At 29.1% G+C, this 19,255-nt stretch overlaps 1 protein-coding gene across 3 annotated transcripts in view; it reads left to right on the top strand.

Moving 5' to 3' along the window:
- Positions 1–19,255, top strand: part of LOC129989178 (parathyroid hormone/parathyroid hormone-related peptide receptor-like) — a 334,785-nt gene that overhangs the window by 236,596 nt on the left and 78,934 nt on the right. For all 3 annotated transcript variants that reach the window (XM_056097548.1, XM_056097547.1, XM_056097549.1), the window contains exon 4: positions 18,163–18,290. In XM_056097548.1, coding sequence (XP_055953523.1) covers positions 18,163–18,290 — 128 coding nt within the window. The remainder of the gene's footprint in view (positions 1–18,162; positions 18,291–19,255) is intronic.

Here is a 19,255-nt window from a genome sequence, read left to right as displayed (position 1 = left end):
TTCAGAATGCTACTTTGGGTTTGGGCTTACATCAGATATAATATATTATAATCAAATTAACTTTTTTTTCCTAATGAACTAAACAAAGAATGGCTAGCGGTTTTGTAAGGAATGATCTAAACGTACAAAAAAAAAAAAAGCAAACAATTTATTTTTATGGCCAAACCAATGGGAAATCGGTGTTTTCAACGTATTCGGATACCTTAACAGTATTTTCGCTCAGATGTGTTATACCTTTTATGTTAAAAACACATGTTAAAACAAGTGTAGAACATATGTGTAGAAAAGATTTCCAGAAGGTCAAATTTTCATATTCTTGTGCTATTTTAGAGTTAAAAACAGACACCAGTTTTTGCTTTCTTCTTTAATAAAACTTCAGATATTATTTCTTTTCTTAAGACTACTGTACAAATTGCAAAATATAATTCATTACTTTTATCGTTATATCCTATTCACACGACAAATTTTTTACAACTCTATGTCAAATTTGCTCATTGTTAAAGGAATAGATGTCAAATCTCTGCAGGCTTTTAAGCTTATTCTAGGAACTGTCGAAACTTTGCAGAAAATAACGCTGTCGAGTTATTGTTGGGTGATATGAAAGTAATTGAACCTATTTTATTTTATAAATAAAACATGTTTAAATACTTTCATAAAATCTATCGAATTTAAATATCATACATAAATAATAAAATAAGCCTGCTACGGAATAGTTACGCATCAAATTTCAGTTGTGTGTCTACTTGCTAATAGTTTATCATTTCGTAATTTGTTTTTTTCCAAGTAAAAGAATTTTAAATGAAAGTATGTTTAATGAGAACTTTTATCATGGCTGAGGGCGCTTTGTTTTACGAGCTGCCAATAGGGAAATCAGAAATATTATAAGTACCCTTTAAACAATGATAGCATTTTACGATGTCATATTTTGCGAGACGTTTTCAAAGCTTTTAATATTAATTAAAAAAATTAAAAATCAGGTTTCTTTTATAAAACGATTTTTATCGTGATTTTTACTTTACATTAAAACAGATGTGTACTTTTTTGAATCTCATTATAACTTAGTCTTTTGCGCGCGCACGCACACACACACACACACACACACACACACACACACACACACACACACACACACACACACACACACACACACACACACACACACACACACACACACACACACACACACACACACACACACACACACAAACACACGCGCATGCACGTACGCACCCTAAATAAATAATATTTTTAAATTCAAAAATTAAAGGAAAAATCGAATATTTTTTAAGCATATCTGATTTTGAATTTAAGTAATTGAATATAGTTTGTAAAAACTTCCACTAATTGCATAAATGCAATGAAAGGTGATAGAAATCAAATAATGCTAATGCTCAATATCAGTTTTCGAAGATGTATATTTCAAATTCTGCTATTTGTAGGATTTTTTTTATTGCAATTTATTAAAGTAGACATTATTGCAAAACTTTAATTTTTCCATACTTTTGTATGTTTAAAATCAGTGAAGGACTAAACGGAATCTTAAATATATCGGTTAATAAGAACTACTTAACTATTTTATGAAATTTAAATTGCACTCAGTTTTTGGGAACTTCAGGACAGGGACACAATCTATTCCTAAAGTATATTCAAAGAAAAAATTTTAATATATTGATGCATGGAAGGGATACTGCAGAAATCTTAACAAAAATTGTAGAGAAAAAGGGTAAAAAATAATCAAAAAAAACCCCATCCACGCTTTGAAGAACATTTGAATTCTATTGAAGAAAATATTCAATCCTCTTGCTTATCTATGTTTCACTTTTTCTTAAATGCTATGCGATAATCCTGAAAAAATAGCAACCGCAAAGCTAAATATTCAAGTAACCATCGAATTCCATCTTTATATTACTTTTATATATCTTTATATTACTTCATTCGAAATCAACGGAAAAAAGCGATTGAATTTCGAGTAAGTGCTTATGCTGCATTGGAAACAAAAGTTTATTGTGAGAAAGCATTCATTGAATGACAGTTAGTCATAGGTACGATTTACCGCCATGATATCGATAAATTAACCCTTTGTTGGATATGGCTCAAAATTTGATAGGTGTCTACACTATGGATGCTACATCAGTGTACCGAATTTTATTCATCTAGCTCTCTTCTTTTTATAGTTTTTATGTTCATTTATATTCGAACAGCCGAACGGACAATCTTTCTCTAATCGGATTTTGATCAAAATTTGACAGAAATCTGCAGATATTGTGTAAAAATCATATACCAAAATTCATTCATCTGGCACAAAGCGTTTTGAGTAACTTTGTCATCATAATCTTCAGTTCGAATTTTTGGAAGATGGCAATACTTTTTCTGTACTTGAAAGTAAAAAGATTTCGTTTTCCTGATGTTAGAGCTACTATCTTTTCTCGCAACGTGTGTATAAAAATTTGCGTATTTGTTCATTCTCCCGCAATGAAACGAATCTTTTCAAGGAAGGCGCCGAATTTCATAGTCGACATTGTTTTACACGGAATGCACCTACTTAAAATGCATACACATTTTAATTCACAAGAATTCACTCCAAGAACTTAACTTACCAAAGAGATAAGCAAATTTCTTTCCCTCTCTTAAAGCATGAAGTTGAGCAGCTGTTACTATTTCAGTGGTCCTCAGATTTAGTGGTCTTTCTCTTTCCTATATTTGTAATTGCTTACCTGCTTAAAATTATTATAGTTTCCCTTATAATCGAAATATTTCATTTCTGAGTTTTTTTTTTCTTGAATTTGGCATGAAATTTCTTTTAAGTAAATATAGTATACATTTTTTTGTGTTAACTGTGACATTTTTTATAAGTATTTAACTTTAAAAATGTTCACATTTCAAATAGCGTCTGAAATTTTGGCCACCATTTTAGTGCTTAGCCTACATTGAGGGAAACAAGGAATGAGATTCTAGTCATGGCAGCTGCCTCTATAGTGTCCCTGGTAACGAGATTCCAATTCGAATGAGCAGGGTTGGCATTGGTAATGAGGCTTTTTATGTGATTCTCATAGAGCCGGAACGAGGGATAAATGACCACGCTTTGACCAGTTGGAACGAAACTGTATACTTCATCTCTTGGTTTATGACCATGCTTTGAGCAATTATTCGCGTATGTTTAGATGGGATGTGTCATTCCTTAATGCTTTCAAAATAACATGAATATATAGCGCAAAGCTCATCAAACTGTACTGATATGACTTTTTAATATTTTGCATCTGAACGACTAGAATATATATATATATATATATATATATATATATATATATATATATATATATATATATATATATATATATATATATATATATATATATATATATCGATGCTTAAAAAGCCTAATACGTTCTCAACTGGCAATCCGAAACACTTGTAAAGCGAAAACATTTTTTCCATAATAAATTCATGCAAGGCAATGCGTTTCATTCCGAAAAAAAAATCAAATAAGTTTATGATAATATAATGTATTATTTATAATGCATACTTTTTTTGCAAGAAGAATTTCTAAAGACATTTAGCTTTCATTACGCCACAAAATTTGGCGAAATTTAGATACAGAGAGAGATACTATTCAATATCATTACATGAATTTATAGAATACACAACTACTGCTATTTCAGATGATGCTTCTCAAAATATGATAGAATAAATTTTCATGTTTTCTGCAACACTCTTTTTTCACTGGAAGGTTGTTGCTCTGTTGAATCTGTAATTTTTTATTCTCCAGATCAAATCTCTTCTGCAGCTTTTTGCTGTGACATAGAATGCAGTTCCATTACTTCTTAGGTGGTTCTGGCTATGGTGTTCTACCAAGTTCATCGATATCGTTGCTTTGGAACTCTAGCTCTAAACTCTTGGCCAAAGACGAAATCCCGTCAATATAGAATCCGATCCCGAAATCCCCGAAAGTCTTCATAGGCACTTGCAAAATGTAACTCAAACCCATCAATTCAAGCTTTCCGCTCAAACCCTCAGATTAGTGTTGGACAACGATTTTCAAACGTGTCAACGTTGGTCAAAAATTCTTCTATGTAATATATGCTGGCTTCAAACAAGTGTTCTTATACAAGACAATCCAGAATGTGACGTTACAGAGTCTCCTCGCCGCTCATTCTTCGAAACATCGCTCAATGAGCGAGGAACGTTTTTGAATTCTGCAGTGCTCATTATATGAATTATTCGTTAAACGAGGTTTGATTGTATTTTAAACTTAAGAAATTAGCAAATGTCTGGCCATTTTTAAGGAAAATCTCCTCGTTTTACAGATTAAAAATCAACTCTATCCGCATTTTCAAGTGATAATCCATTTAATCCAGATTTTCCTCACAAACATAAATGTTATTAAGATTTTTTTGATGATCCCTTGAAATCAAAACATTGAAAACAATAACTTCTGGTTGGTATAGTTTACTTTCAAAACATTTTTTATACAAACATTCCGAACCTACGAATTTGCTACAGTAAATTTATTACAATAAAAAATAAACCTTTGAAATTGTCTGCAATTACTGGAGAAGGAAATATTTATTTCCAGAAACACATCTTCTTTCAAGAGAGCGAGAGAAATGTCTCAGCTTCGACGTGAATCGGGGAGAAAATGAGGCTATTCGCAGGTGGCAATCAATAAAAAACCGCATAGAGAAGGAGTAGGAGAATTGCTGGCTGTAAATCATTTTACAGTATTATAGAAATCAAGATCCTCCACAAATCGAATTCCGGTTGCATCTGGAAGCCATAAATGAAAGAGGAATGAATTTATTTTGTTTTGGGTGTAATTTTGCTCAGAACGATTACAATTCAATCGATTTCGCCAATTTGATTTTTGAAGATTTTTTAAGTGGAAGGAGGTATACTTTTTCAACGGCTTTTTTGAGAAGGTCCATAAAAGTTATATTTTAAATTTTATTTTAATTATATTTTCATATGCCCTAGCTTGTTAACTTACCATCACCTACTTGTGATAAATGACAACCTTATTATTATTAGAATTATTCCAGTGATAGATGAAAGAATCAAAAGAATGGAAAGCAAACGAAATCTAGAAATTTGAAGTTGATGAATTCCGCGAGGGCTTTAAAATGAATAATATTGTTACATTAGATATTGTTCCTACTGTAATTCAACCTAATTTTTTTCTTTTTTTCTTTCATTTGATCTTTTGAATGATTTAACTGAAAATACAGGGTAGTTATAATTAAAGTTCCACTTTGAAATGGTCATAAAAGGAAACTGCTCATAAACATCTGAACCAAATTTTATCAAACTTGGTAATAATATAAAGGAGGTCATGGGAATTTTTTTAAACAAGAAAAAAAAATGTTTTAAAAACTCACCATCAGAGCTGAAATTGCGCTGTATCAATATATCAATAGTTTCAAATGTGTTTAATCGTTTCTGGAACGTGTTACAACGCATGTTCAATGTGGCGCCCAGCATTTAAGGAAAGCAAGTTAAATCGCATTACTCCATTCTAAACAGTAGGTCTTAGTTATATCAGGAGGAATATTACACACATGTCGGTGTATCGCAGTTCCGCCAAATTATTTAGATTATCACCATAAGCAGTGTTTTTGAGATAACATTCATTGAAAATGCTTTGTAACACGCTTCAGAAACGATTAAACACCTTTCAAACAATTGAAATATTGAAAGCCCTCATGGTGAACTTTTAAACCTTTTTTTTCTTGCGGAAAAGAAATTCCCTTGATCTCCTTTAAATTATTACCAAATTTGATAACAGATAAGTAGTTTATGAACAGTTTCGTTTTATGACCATTTCAAAGCGGAACTTTAATTATAAGCACCCTGTATTTTCAGCTTATGATTTTAAATAATATTTCTGTCTTATAAATCAGAGAATAACTTAAAATTTTGGTTTTTATTAGAAGCAGTAAAGGAAAAAAAAAAAAAAAAACGTTGGTCTTTCTTGTAACTTTCTCTTCATAGTATTAGCGTGAATTTTACAAATTGAGAGTTGACAATTTTGCTGTTAAGAATACATATCTCCGTATTCAATCTTTTTAAGACACTGTTTGAATACTAATTTCAACAAAGAAAGTAAATTAAAAAAAATACATGCATTCGCAATAATCTTATTTCAGAGTGTGAGTATCCAGGAAAATAAAAACTCATATTTTACTCTAATACATCTCCATTTTGTTATAATTGAGTTTTTAAGTAATGCTATTAGTGTGCAACAATTCTTAAAAATCAAAAACAGTAAAAATAAGATTCTTTAATCAATTTTAGAACATGAAAAATGTTGCACAAATACAAATTTGTTTTCTAAATTTTTTTTTAATACTCCACTATTTATTTAAATCATTCATCTGCTACACAAAAATGAATGATAAAAGTGTTCTTAATATCTGCATAAAAGAATATTTTGAAAGAAGTATCTTTTGATGTATTTAAATTGATATCCAAAGCATTCCCAAATAGAATTTTCAAGCACATATATAATTAACAAAAATTCAAAGCTATGCAGTTTTTATGATGCTAATGATGAAGCTTCTATTTATTACTAGTAGTGTATTTTTATTCGAAAGAAAAGGGCGGGAAAAATGGGCATTTCATTGGTATGCCATTTTACAACGAATAAAAAAGAGAAATTATTCATAATTCGAAATATATCCGTGATTAGTAATCATTCAGAAAAAGGGTGGGAAAAAGAATGCAATTTTTAGAATCCTGTGTATTTAAATCACTCGTAAGAAACATTTCCCAATTTTGGCACGTTAATTTAGTTGGTAAGATGCGGATTCAAAGTTATCGATGGCAACAGCAACCATAAAAAAATAATGAAATGTTTGCAATTCTGCTGCAGGTGCACTTTCAGCGAAGATATTCAGAAAGCAAACTTGTCTGGCATCGTGGATTTTCGTTTTCTTTTCAAAAAGGGAACGGATATCTACATTTCGAAAGCTTTTCACCTTCTATCCTTTCACCGCGCAAATTTTCTTACTACAATAGTTGTAGATTCAACATTCTTGTAGAAAAGTTGAACCAACAATGCTATATCTAGTAACGATTGCAATAACATGGTGACAGAATTGTACCATTTTCCAGATAGGTGTTTAATTGTTAGCCTGATTTGCAAAAAAATATCTCAGTATGATGAATGCGTACCCTCTGTCGGTTACATTTGATATAATTTTTTTATTCTTAAAAAAAAAAATTCCTTGGATGATATTGACGCAAACCGAAATTTTCGCCTAACTTTATTTCTTTTATTATGAATTTTTGCACGACTTTATGACACATTTAATATTTAATCCGAGATTGCAAATTTTCTGTAACTCCTTATTGTATTTGTCTTCGAAGAGAAGGATTATTTAAAGTTCTGCTCAATCGAATATATTTGTTGTTATTTATAAGGGTTTTTGTATATCTATTTTTACCTGTGAGTCTGACAAAAACATAGTACGTCAGAATTTTATTTTATTTTATTTCTTTTACGATAAAGAAAACATAGCAAGGCAGACATTATGTCTCTCTAAAATATTTTATTCCATAAATCTTTTTTCGTTTGACGTTTCAAAAGCTTTGCTGTACGAATTATGATAGATTACTTGGAAATATTAATGAGAATTGATATTTTCATTGGTATGTTTTATATTTCTAATATAAAGAAATAAGCAGAGTTTCTTTTATCATTTATTAAAATCTAACGATTGGAATTTATTTTTGTTATAAGCAGAAAAATGTCTTTTATTTCGTATGAAATGTAAACATCGAGTACATTTCTGATAGAGCATTAAAGAAAGCTACTGAAATTCCTTAAATGCAGCAAAACCTCCTCAGCAATCTGTTCAAGACAGAATTTGGAAAAAGTGTTACACAGAAAGATGTTTTATTGAAACTTAGATCAAAATGCTATAAATATTGTGCTTTAATTTAATTTTACAATATACTGGTATACGTTTGTTTTTCAAAGAGATTCCATAATAATTATTATATTATTGTGATTATAATTTCAGGCAATATCATATGTTACGATAATAACTGGTGATTACGTATAATTACCGGTGATTATTACTAATCACTATTAAATTTATTGGTGATTTTTGAATAATCACAGCTAATTATACGTAATCACCAGTTTATAGTATTTATCATCACAAAATGTATTTTACATTAATTCTTTTCAAATGTATTCGAATCCCCATACAATGAATATTTTTCAAGAAACTCGTATTTTAATTTGTCAGACAGTTTCCGTCCATCGAACGAAATTTGTATGCTTCGAATAAAATCTTCGTTAACAAAAATTCGCAGATAACTGGATAAATTTTTGAGAAGTGGGCAATCCTTTTGGGTAAACGGATGATAATTTTTTTCGTGGATAATTGCTTTATGTCCACGAAAAAAAAGCTTATTGCTTTATGTTAATGAAAACTAACTAGCATTAAGCTTTATATCAAATACGACCAAGTGATAATTAAAATTTTGATTTGTCCTTAATAAAATATATATTAAATCATTAATTCTTTATACTTAAAAATGGAAATACAGAAAAATTGATAAATCATCGATAATGCCTAGCATTGACCGTAGCCAAACTTCTGGAAAGTGATTATTTTTTCATTACTATCAAAATCTGTTTTATCAACAGTAGTTTGGTAGATGAAGTATACGAGAAAATTTGGATTTCCAGTAGAAGCGGGTATCATAAGAAGAAACTCCCACCCTGCCTTAGCATCCTGGGTAACTTGAACGATACGCCGACTATATATATATATATATATTTATAAATACGCCGAGTTATCGGCAGTGGATCCAGAGAGCAGCACTGTCTTTATGTTCACTAGGTTAGAGACAGGCAACACCTTAACCGAATCTTCTCATCCCCATGTATGAAATGTCACCCCCATGGGAAAAATAGCACTCTTTAATGAGTTATGATATGAAGTACGATAAAATTAAAGAAAGGAAAATAAAAGAAAATTTTAAATCACTCGTAAAGAATGTTCACAACTTTAGGGCAATAGAGAAAATGCGGGAAATACGTTTGCGAAACAAATGAAGAATTTACTGATGGAAACAATAACCATGAAAAAAAAAAAACACGAATGTAATTTGTTTCGCATTCTGTATATTTTCAGGCCGTGAATTTAAAAAGTAATAATTTTGTACGACATGCCGCGATTGCTTTTCGAGGGATATATTCACTTCAATACAACGGTGAATAAATATCTTCTTCTAGCTCCTCCACGTATATTTTATATGAAATTTGTCAATTTTCGTGTTTGTTGCAACAAAAAAAAAGGATTATTTTAAACAGAAGATAATCGATTATGATCAGATTCGAAGTCTGTCGCAGAGGCGGCCGTTTCTCATTTTGTTTTCATCGCGATGTCTAACGCGAACTGAAACTGTCGCCATTTCATCCGTTTACGATGCAAACATAAAACAGAGACATTCTTGTGCATTGCTGAAATATTCCATTCCGTAAATCCATTTTCTTTTTCCTTTCCTGACACGCTGTCATAAGATATTGAATAGAATGTCGGGAAATATCAAGGAAAATTGACACTTAAATTCACAGTCTGTTTCTATCACTACTGTCTCATATTGAAATATTAATTTCAGTTTAAAAAATGTAGTGTCTGCGCGTTCTATATAAAAATCCACATTTTTTTTGGTCTAAAATGGAAGAAGAAGTCATTGCCAAATTTCAATCATAATTTATCATTTAATTAAGAATTAATGAAAATTTTGGAGCTTTTCGATAATATGTTCAGAAAATATTATTTTATAAAAAATGATTTTTAGAAGTTTTCAAAATTTGAAAAATGACTACTCTTTTGTATTTAACTCAGCTAATAACTTTTGTATTTAACTAAGCTAAACATTTCCCTAATTTTGCAAAATTTTTAAAAATATTTTTTATGATTTGTAGCAAAATTGCTACATTCTTTCTTTGACGTTTTTTCTTTATAAATAATTTTTGACAGTAAAAGTTTCCATTGTAATTTTTTTTTTTAGTTTTGAAAGATTTTATTGCATAAGTAGTGAATTTTTGGTTCAGCAACAAAATGATATTTTTTATAATATAATACGATGATGGAGAATCGTTTCTACTTTGCTTTCTAATAATAAGTTTTTAGTTTTGCTCTAATTTTATAATTATTTTAATTCGGATTTCTTTTCTTTAAGATATTTAGATTGAGCTGAATGAAAGTAAAGATTATTTCGAAAAGAAAAATTCTTACAATTCTTTTGGAATGATATTTTGGGCACACTTAAATAGAAATTGTATACTGCCAAAATAAAAAAAAAATAATCAAGCAATAAATCGCCAAATTTGGCATTAGATTTAACTCGGTTAAGACGTGATATTTATTTAGATAATTTTCCTTATTTCGAAAACATTAATGGAAAAAAGTAATCAACACTTTCGTGGATTTTGCCTTCCATTAAATTTATATTCTCATTATGTCATGTCAAAAAACAAAGGTGCAATTTAAATAATTTTGCATTCCAGATTAAAACATAATAGTTAAAAAAATTGAATTGAATAGTTTAAAAAATAATGAAATTGAAGTCGTTTCATAAATGCAGAGTCAATATGCATTTTCTGTATACACAAATTTATTTTACAATATATCATATCAATGTGTGATACAAATTTAGCAGATTTGAGTGAGACATCTCTATCACTTCTGGGCTTTTAAAGCAGACCAAATGCTCTGTCCAGCATACTTGGTATAATTTCAGATTCATCGGAAATCGTAGTACTTATCTTTAAAGAATATTCCTTAGATACTCGACAAAAAAAATGACATGCTCAGATATGGAATGTAGCATCATCGTAGAGCTTTGTTAGATCTCTATAAATAGCTTATCTTTAATGTAGCATTATTGCATTTATTGCATATTATTTAAATTTAATGTAGCATTAATTGCAGATGATTATAGATGATGCAGATTAATTTTTCCAGAATATTAACAAGAAACGTAATTGTTAACTAATATAGTTTAGAGAATGGAATTAGGAATTTAAAAAACAGGAGTATTTACTTAGACGATTCATCTAACAAACATGTTTCATTAAGTCGGCATTTTTCACAGCTTAATGTATGACGATAGGTTGCCGAGCTGTATATGGGCATTTTGTCTAATAGCACTGTCATGCAAATTAGTGAAATATGGATAAAATACGCAACAACAATTTATTGCTTACGTGGTTGAATGGATATCCAAAGCTATTTTTATACTCGCAGATTTCATTGGATAAGTAAGTAATGGAAATGTTAACATTGTGGTTTCATATTTAAATAAAAAAGTTATTGAACTGAGAGAAATAAAACATATATTCAAAAAGACCTATACATTGAGCCATAAAACGTAAAAATAGACTCATTATATTGGAGGTAAATTTTGAAAAAATGCTGATTTGAAAAAAAAAATATTTTCCATTTTTTTTTAAATTTTAATTTTAGAGAAATTTTCCAAATTTCATTTCAGTATATATTACATAGACGATAATAACTGATAAAAATAAATTTCACTATAATTTTTCTATACTTTTTTCAAATTTCGTCTTTGTTGAAAGAGCAGAGTTGCCGAAAAATGCTTATACTTTTTTATCGGCTGGAATTCAACGAAAGAAAAGAAAAAAGAATTCCATTTTAAAAGAGATGCTCCGCAATTTTAAATGATGTTACAATGATTTATTTTAAAATTTAAGTTTTGTAATTAAATTTGTAAAAAGAAAAGGTTTTCATTAAGGCGATTGAAAAATTGTTTAACAGTTTTCGGGAAATGAATTCAAGTCTAAAAACTGAAAAAGAAATATATTAATTTCAAATTTAGGTCTCAATTTTTTTTTTGAAAATCGACCCTTATGACAATATTTCAGATTGCAGAATAACTCTTTTAGAATAGAATCTTCTTTTTCCCCGGATAAATCTATTGATTAAAAAGAACTTCAAAGCATTTTTTGACAATTCTGTTTATACGACAACTTTCAATTTCTAACAGTCCAATTTGCCAAAGCAGATATCCATCTGAAATTTTTACCTTCATTACTTTCTATAATATATAGACCAAAGTAAAATTGGGAAAATTCCTTCTGAAATTTAAAAAAAATATATGAAAAATCTTTTTTTAAATTAACGCTTTTACAAAATTTACAGTCAGATGGCTCACTGTATAGGATTTTTTAATACCTACAATTTATTTTACTTTAAAAACAGAATTTTATCCAACAGATCTTTATTATTTAAGCATGAAATGCCGTTTTAAAAATTCTCACTCTCCACAACCTTTATTAGATGACATCTCCGGGTGCAAATACAGAGGCTAGTTTTATATCGCTCACTCAACAACTTGTCGAATAAATTGCTATTATGCTATTTGTTTAGAAAAAAAGATACAATTTAACTGAATGAAATCTGGATGTATCTTCCAGTTCTGTAAGCATTGTGGACGTTGGATAGATACGCTTTTTAATTCCTCATATATGAAGTATGCAAAGAAGAAAAAATATTGAAATCATCAAAGCAGTTCCATCTTGGGATGTCCATGTTTTAAACCTCCTTGAATCTGAAAAACACATTTTCATATATAATAGCCATCCTGAGGGTAGGATGATTGATAGGCATTTTTTATGAGATATAAATTATCTGTTAGATAGGAGTTATTTTGTAGTTCAATTAGATAAGAGGAATTTGGCATGCTGTTTTTATATTTTTACGAAGTTCAGTTAAATTTCGGACGAAAGAAAATCTGTCTGCAAATATGCCATTAATGACGTTAAGTAAAAAAAAAATATTCTAAGACTTATAATTTGTTACACTGTGTAATCATAAGAAGTTCAAATCTATTGCAAATTGTGGACCAAATGGTCAATGAATTGACTGACTGTCTGTCATTCGATATATTTGAACGTACGTAAACGGGGTAGGTGAAATGAACTTTTTAGAGAAATAAAACTCTTATTCGGTTTTGTTACAAAAATTGACATTTTGATGAAATTTGATTTGATTTGATGGAAAATATAACGGTTTTCTTTGAAGACAAAACATGCTGTATTCAGCTGTAAACCTGGTGTTTATGTATGGGTTATGGGTACCTCTTGAGGATTTTGCATGAATTTTCAAATTTTTGCAATCTCCCTCCTTAACCTTTGCAATATGATCGAAGTATAGAACCTTCTTTTAATTAGAGTCAAGAGAATATAGATAAATGTGAGGGGAGATATATCCTCTTGGTTTATCCTATAACATGGAGTTTTTTTTACTTGTACTGTGGCATTCTTTCTCTTTCTGCCTTTTTTTTTTTTTTTTTGGAGAAACAGATGAACTTTCAGTAATTAAATTCTGTACATTGTATGTGGTTCGTAGAATTATTCAGATTATTTTATTACTAACTTTTTTCACAAAGATCTTTGTCTTTAATGCAAAATTCTCGATAGCCAGCCAATTGGAATCTAGTTTTCTAAATTCGCGGGTGAAAACTTCATTATTTGCTTACCCATATTTTAGTTTTAATAATTTAGTTTTTAGTTTAATCAACACAACAGGTCGAAAACATGACCTTTTGATACTGTCTGCACCGTCAAATATTTGACCTTAATTCAATATAAAATGAATAGTTACTTGATTGATTGGATATTGCTTTAGCGCTAATTCTAGGATATATTGTACAGTCCAAAATATGTACCAAAATTTTTTTATTTAATTATGTTGCGTAAAAAGAAATATAAAATTGTATTCGTAACATAATGGTCAAAAATACGGAGATAGTTTTTTATTTGTACCGTGCATTTAATATTGATACATATTTGTTTCCTTTAATCAGTTTGATAAAAAAATTGGGTTTCAAATTTTAAAATATCTGCTTTTAAAGACATTTTTATGTGTGTGTTTTGCTTCTCTTCATTCAAATCATATGGAATTAAATATCAGTTTTTAAGTGAAAATATTTAGGACATTTAACCATTAGTTAATAAAATTTAAACTATAACAAATTGATCAGATTTACAACTGTTTCACGTAAAAATTCAAATACTTTAGTATTAATGTTTTGGTATTTTAGCCAACAAAATGAAATTTTTATAATTTTATTTAAAATATACAAACATATCAGAGGGAACAATTGGAGTGTTTTGTCTAAAAAAAATCTTATTAAAATGATCATTTTGAATAGGAAATATCATTGTTGAAAAAAAACAACAATTTCTTTTGAAGTATTCGGATATCTTTTAAGAGCCTGTTTAATTATTTTGGCAAAAAAGAACTAGAAGAAATTAAGAATTGAATTAAGAAAAAGAACTTTTTCTTAATTCAATTAAAAAAAATCTTATATAGAATAAAAAATTAATTCATCTTTATTTATAATGAATATGAGCATGAATTTTATTTGGAACATATAATCAGTAAAAAACATGCAAAGAAACGCTACTGGAATTCATAGCTCTAAATCATTCGAAACGAATATTTTTCTGATTGGAGGAAATCGAAAAGATACGGCAAACGTCATTTACGAAGAAGTTCCAATTTGTCAATGGGAGCAAGAACTATAAAAAATAAAATTCTTTCTATCCAAAGCACATTTTTAGGATGAAGAAATTCCGAAAGCAAGCAAGTTGTTTGACATTGTCGCATTCAGCTCTGTGAATGATAGCTCTCTTCAAAATCAGGATAGATGTTTATCTTTTTATATCATTTCTTCGTATATTTATTTTATCCATATTTTAAACGAACTTTTGTATTTGTCGTTGAAAAAAGAGATGATTTAAAGTGCTACGTATCGGGTTGCGATCTACTGTGATGTCTGTCGCAAAGATTTTTGAATAAAAGTGAAATTCGTTTTTCTGGCCATGTTTTGCATGTTCTGTGTGACAATTTTATCTGTCTGTAATAAAATGATAACAAACTGTTTCTTTGTGCATTATTGAAATATATCATTGAGTCAATACTTCCACGATTCTAGTTCCGAACGAATTCGGCCATTATATTTGAAAATGTTCCAAATGTAGAAATGTAGAAAATATTTCTACGCTAATCACATCTCATTCGTGCATGTTTTCTTTTTCTACTTATTATAATGATTACAGACAAACCTTTAAATGTATCTAAATACGCGAAGAAAATGAGATATTTTAAACAAGTGGATTGGAACAGTAGGACGTACTTCTTTCTTCTACGGACATATCAAGAATCATGTTTACGCGGATAAAATTCAGGATGTTAACCATCTCAATCAAAGGATAATCACTCGTGTGGTAAACATCATTCCAGACATGGAAAGAGGTTGAATACCGTTTGGATGTGCGCCGTGCGACAAACGGGGCCCATATTATGGAGATTTATCTACTAAGTAGTAAAAATCTTGATGAATTAACATATAAGTACATACAGTCGCACCAAGCCAAACTCGTACTTAAAAGATACGAATACAGTCAAAATTTGTAAACTAAAAATGATAAGAAACATAGTTAAATAAATTTTCAATAGTATATTTATGGCAATTATAAAAACAAACAACAAAAATTATATTAATTCATTTTTACCAGAAATTATGGCAAAAAACAAAGAAAAAATAATGCACATGCCAACTCTGACGGAACAGAAGATTCTGAAAACTATTCAATATTTCATTTGTTTATATGTAATTCCTATAAACAAATGAATTATTATTTTGTATTTAAGTCCTTGTTTTTCATAACCATTTTTAAGACGTTTAGACTGAGATTGCACAAATTTTCAACAAAAATTAAGTTTAACATTTTCTCATTCCTGCAACATTACTCTTTTCAATTCATCTTAACAGGAGATGGCGTGTTCCCGGACTTTAGCGGTATTCCAATAAATGTTCGATGGGATTTATATCGGTGCTTTGGGGGTGGAGTCTCCATAATGTGAGGACAATTATATAGAAGCCAGGAACGCACTCGATGAGCTTTATGTTTCCGGATCATTGTCCTGATAAAACCACCAGTTGCTGCCAAGAGAAAGTTTCAATACGCATTATTTTAAATTTTTCTTTAAAATGTTGAGGTATACATTCTGATCCATCCTCCCTTCAATAAAATGCAGAGTTCCTGAACCAGTAACCAAAAACGAGCCCCTGGCCATTACTGATCCGCCTACATGCTTCACAATTGCTTTCAAATTTTCTTTGTGCAAAATTCCTCTTTCGATTGGCTTCAGATGTAAGCCTTGTCATCGGATCCAAAAATGTCGAATTTCCTTTCATCATTAAATAAGATATTTTGCCAAAAATAAAAATATTTGTTTTCACGTTCCTTGCGAATTTAAGTCCTTATTTTGCGAATTTAATTCTTAGTACGATTTTGCTTACTTATGAAGGGCTTTTGTCTGGCTTTTCTCTCATTGAGATCTGTCTTATGGAAAACATTTTTTTTTATTGTTTATGGGCTAACTTTTTTCCTCAATTCCTTTTTAGCAATAATAGATAGGTTTGGTGCTCTAAGGAATGGATTTGCTTTTACATTTTTGATTAAATATCGATTATCTGTTTCTTTGGAAATCTTATTGTAGGTTATCTTAAGCTTATTTTACACCTGATTATTGGTTTTGAAGCAATCTATGAGGTCATTAACAGTTGAATGACTTCTGCGGACAATCTCTTATATTCCTGGCACATATTTTCCGTCTTCCGCATGTGTAATAACCAATTTTCTTAACTCAATACTCGTTTGGCTCCTTTGCCTTGATATTTTAATTAAATTAATATTTAATTCCCCAGTAAATGAAAATAACACAATTAAGAAATTCACCTAAACAATTATAACGTTAATCATGAAGGCGGCAGTAATTTTTACAATTATTTGATGCTTAATTGTGAGGATATCCGAGTTTGGCTTGCGGACTCTTTTTCACAGATTTCACTTTTAAGTCTAAATTTTTCATTACAATTTGTGAATTAGCGCTATTTGATTTTGTTTTTAGCTGTACAATAAATTTACTGGTAAAAAAAACCTTTTCATTTTTTTTTTTTCTAATTTCTTTTAGTTAAAATATTTTGGCAGAGCAAATGTTTTTTCCTATGGTGTCCGAGTTTGGCTTGTAGCGACTGTACATATAACATTAACCTAATTTTATGATTGGTTTAAAAAAAATTGCATCAAAATCCTGGAGTTCTTTTATGGGCACCCTGTAATTCCATTTTATATGTGTGAGATAAACTCTGAATAATATGTGCTGATCGCTGCAGCTAAAATATTGTACACATTGAATGGCAATATCTTGTGCAGCTGACTATTCAGTAATGAAAAGAAAAAAAATTAGCGTTTGCACTAAATATTTTCGATTTCATTTCACTCACATTGACTGGCATAGATGATATTAATTTTTTTTGTTTGTTATATGTGTGTTTAACTTCGAATGACATGTTTCATTTCCTGTTTGCCTTTTGTCAGTTTTAAAATAATGTTGAGTCCTAGAAACGTTTGAAACGATTTGTTTGTAAATTTTATTGCGTTCAAAATAAATGCTAATAATTGCACTGTGCTCATAATCTTTGCACAAGTGAAAGAAATAAATCGACAAAGTTTTATCGCAAATGGATGAATTGTACGGCAGCGTATAAAATACGAACAAACACAAATTCATTTTGATATATTAGATTTTATATCTCTAGTATGTTGCAAAGTAAACTTTGTTATGATTCCAATTACAACAAATAGAGTATTATTTAAAATAACAATATACAATAAATGAAAACTGCTCAAAGCGTTTAACAAAAACATTCGTATTTTTTCTAAATTTAATCAATGTCACTGGTTTCTTGCATCTTACCTTTCAAGATCAACTGATTTCTTAAACCAGGAATTCGGTATTATATTTCTTAAGATATTTATAAAAAATTGTACTAATAACTCAATAAGGTTGTAAACTAGAAGGTATTGCTTAAAATTTCTTTTAATAATAAAAAAAAACATATTTCAAATATTCAAAACACGTTTTTCAATTTATTTAAAAAAATTCAAAATATAAATATTTTATAACATTTTCCAAAAAATTCAATCTGAACAAAGTCACATATACCTTAATATCTTGCTTTCATTCAAAATTTTGTGCGTGTCATTTATAAAAAAGCTAAAAACCCTTAAATAATTCAATGTTCTCTTCTTTTTATGAACCTTTCTAGCAACCGCAAGCAAATACTGCTCCGAAAATGGGACGTGGTGGGTTCACCCGGATCTGAAGCAAACATGGACAAACTATAGTCTCTGTGGCAACATTCAACCCTCCCAGGACGAGGGAAATGTCTTCGTGGTGAGTTACAAAATCAGGATTCTTTTCCTACTTTTAAAATTAAATGTAAAGAATTGTAATCAAATAACAATTTAAATAATATGATTCTTTTTCTGACAACTGCTCTTTCATAGCTTAGTGGAAGAAATCTAACCAGATAACAGATAGAATTTATGATAATAACACTTATCATAGAATTCGAATTAAGAAAGTGAAGCAAGATTAATAAATCTGTAAAAATGAAGTTGATGAAATGATGCAAAAATGTATTTTAATAAATGGAATTTAAGAACTTATTCGGACATTTATTTAGAATGTAATTTTATTTCAAAATTATACCGTGTAACAAGTTAATTGTATTTATTTTTTGTACTGAATTATTAATGGGCTTTTTTTGGTATTAAAGTTAACGCTTCTTTATTCGATTCTGTATTTAGTACTAAATTTTGATTCGAAATATAATTGTTGATCTATTTTTCCACAAAGAGCTCATTTTAACTAATAGAATACAACTAATAGGAACAAATATTTTAAAAGAAAGAAACTGCGGAGAGAATTTGCTTATTAACCCTTATCGTGGCAAGATTGCTTTTTTGAAGAAAAGCAAAAAAAAAAAAAAAAAAAAAAAAAAAAAATGTATATAGGTAGCTTATTTTATATTTTATATATATATATATTTATATTTTATATTTTTTATATGTTATATATATATATTTTTATATTTTATATTTTTTATATTTTATATATATTTTTATTTTATAGTGGTAGTATATTTTTATAAAATTGTATGCATGGTATACTATACAAAATGAACATAAGGGTTAAGAGTGACCTAGGAATAGCTACATCTAAAATATCAGTCTAGAATTTATTTTGACAATTTTTATGGATAACTTTGGAATACATTAGTGTAAATAAACTGTATCTCAACTATGTGTTTAACAAATGCATTTTGCAAAGCGTAAATCTAAATTTTACCTCAAAAC

This window comes from Argiope bruennichi, chromosome 10, assembly GCF_947563725.1.
Source record: "Argiope bruennichi chromosome 10, qqArgBrue1.1, whole genome shotgun sequence".
Taxonomy (NCBI): domain Eukaryota; kingdom Metazoa; phylum Arthropoda; class Arachnida; order Araneae; family Araneidae; genus Argiope; species Argiope bruennichi.
The sequence above is the reverse complement of the archived record's forward strand: the minus strand, read 5'-3'. Positions and strand labels throughout refer to the sequence as shown.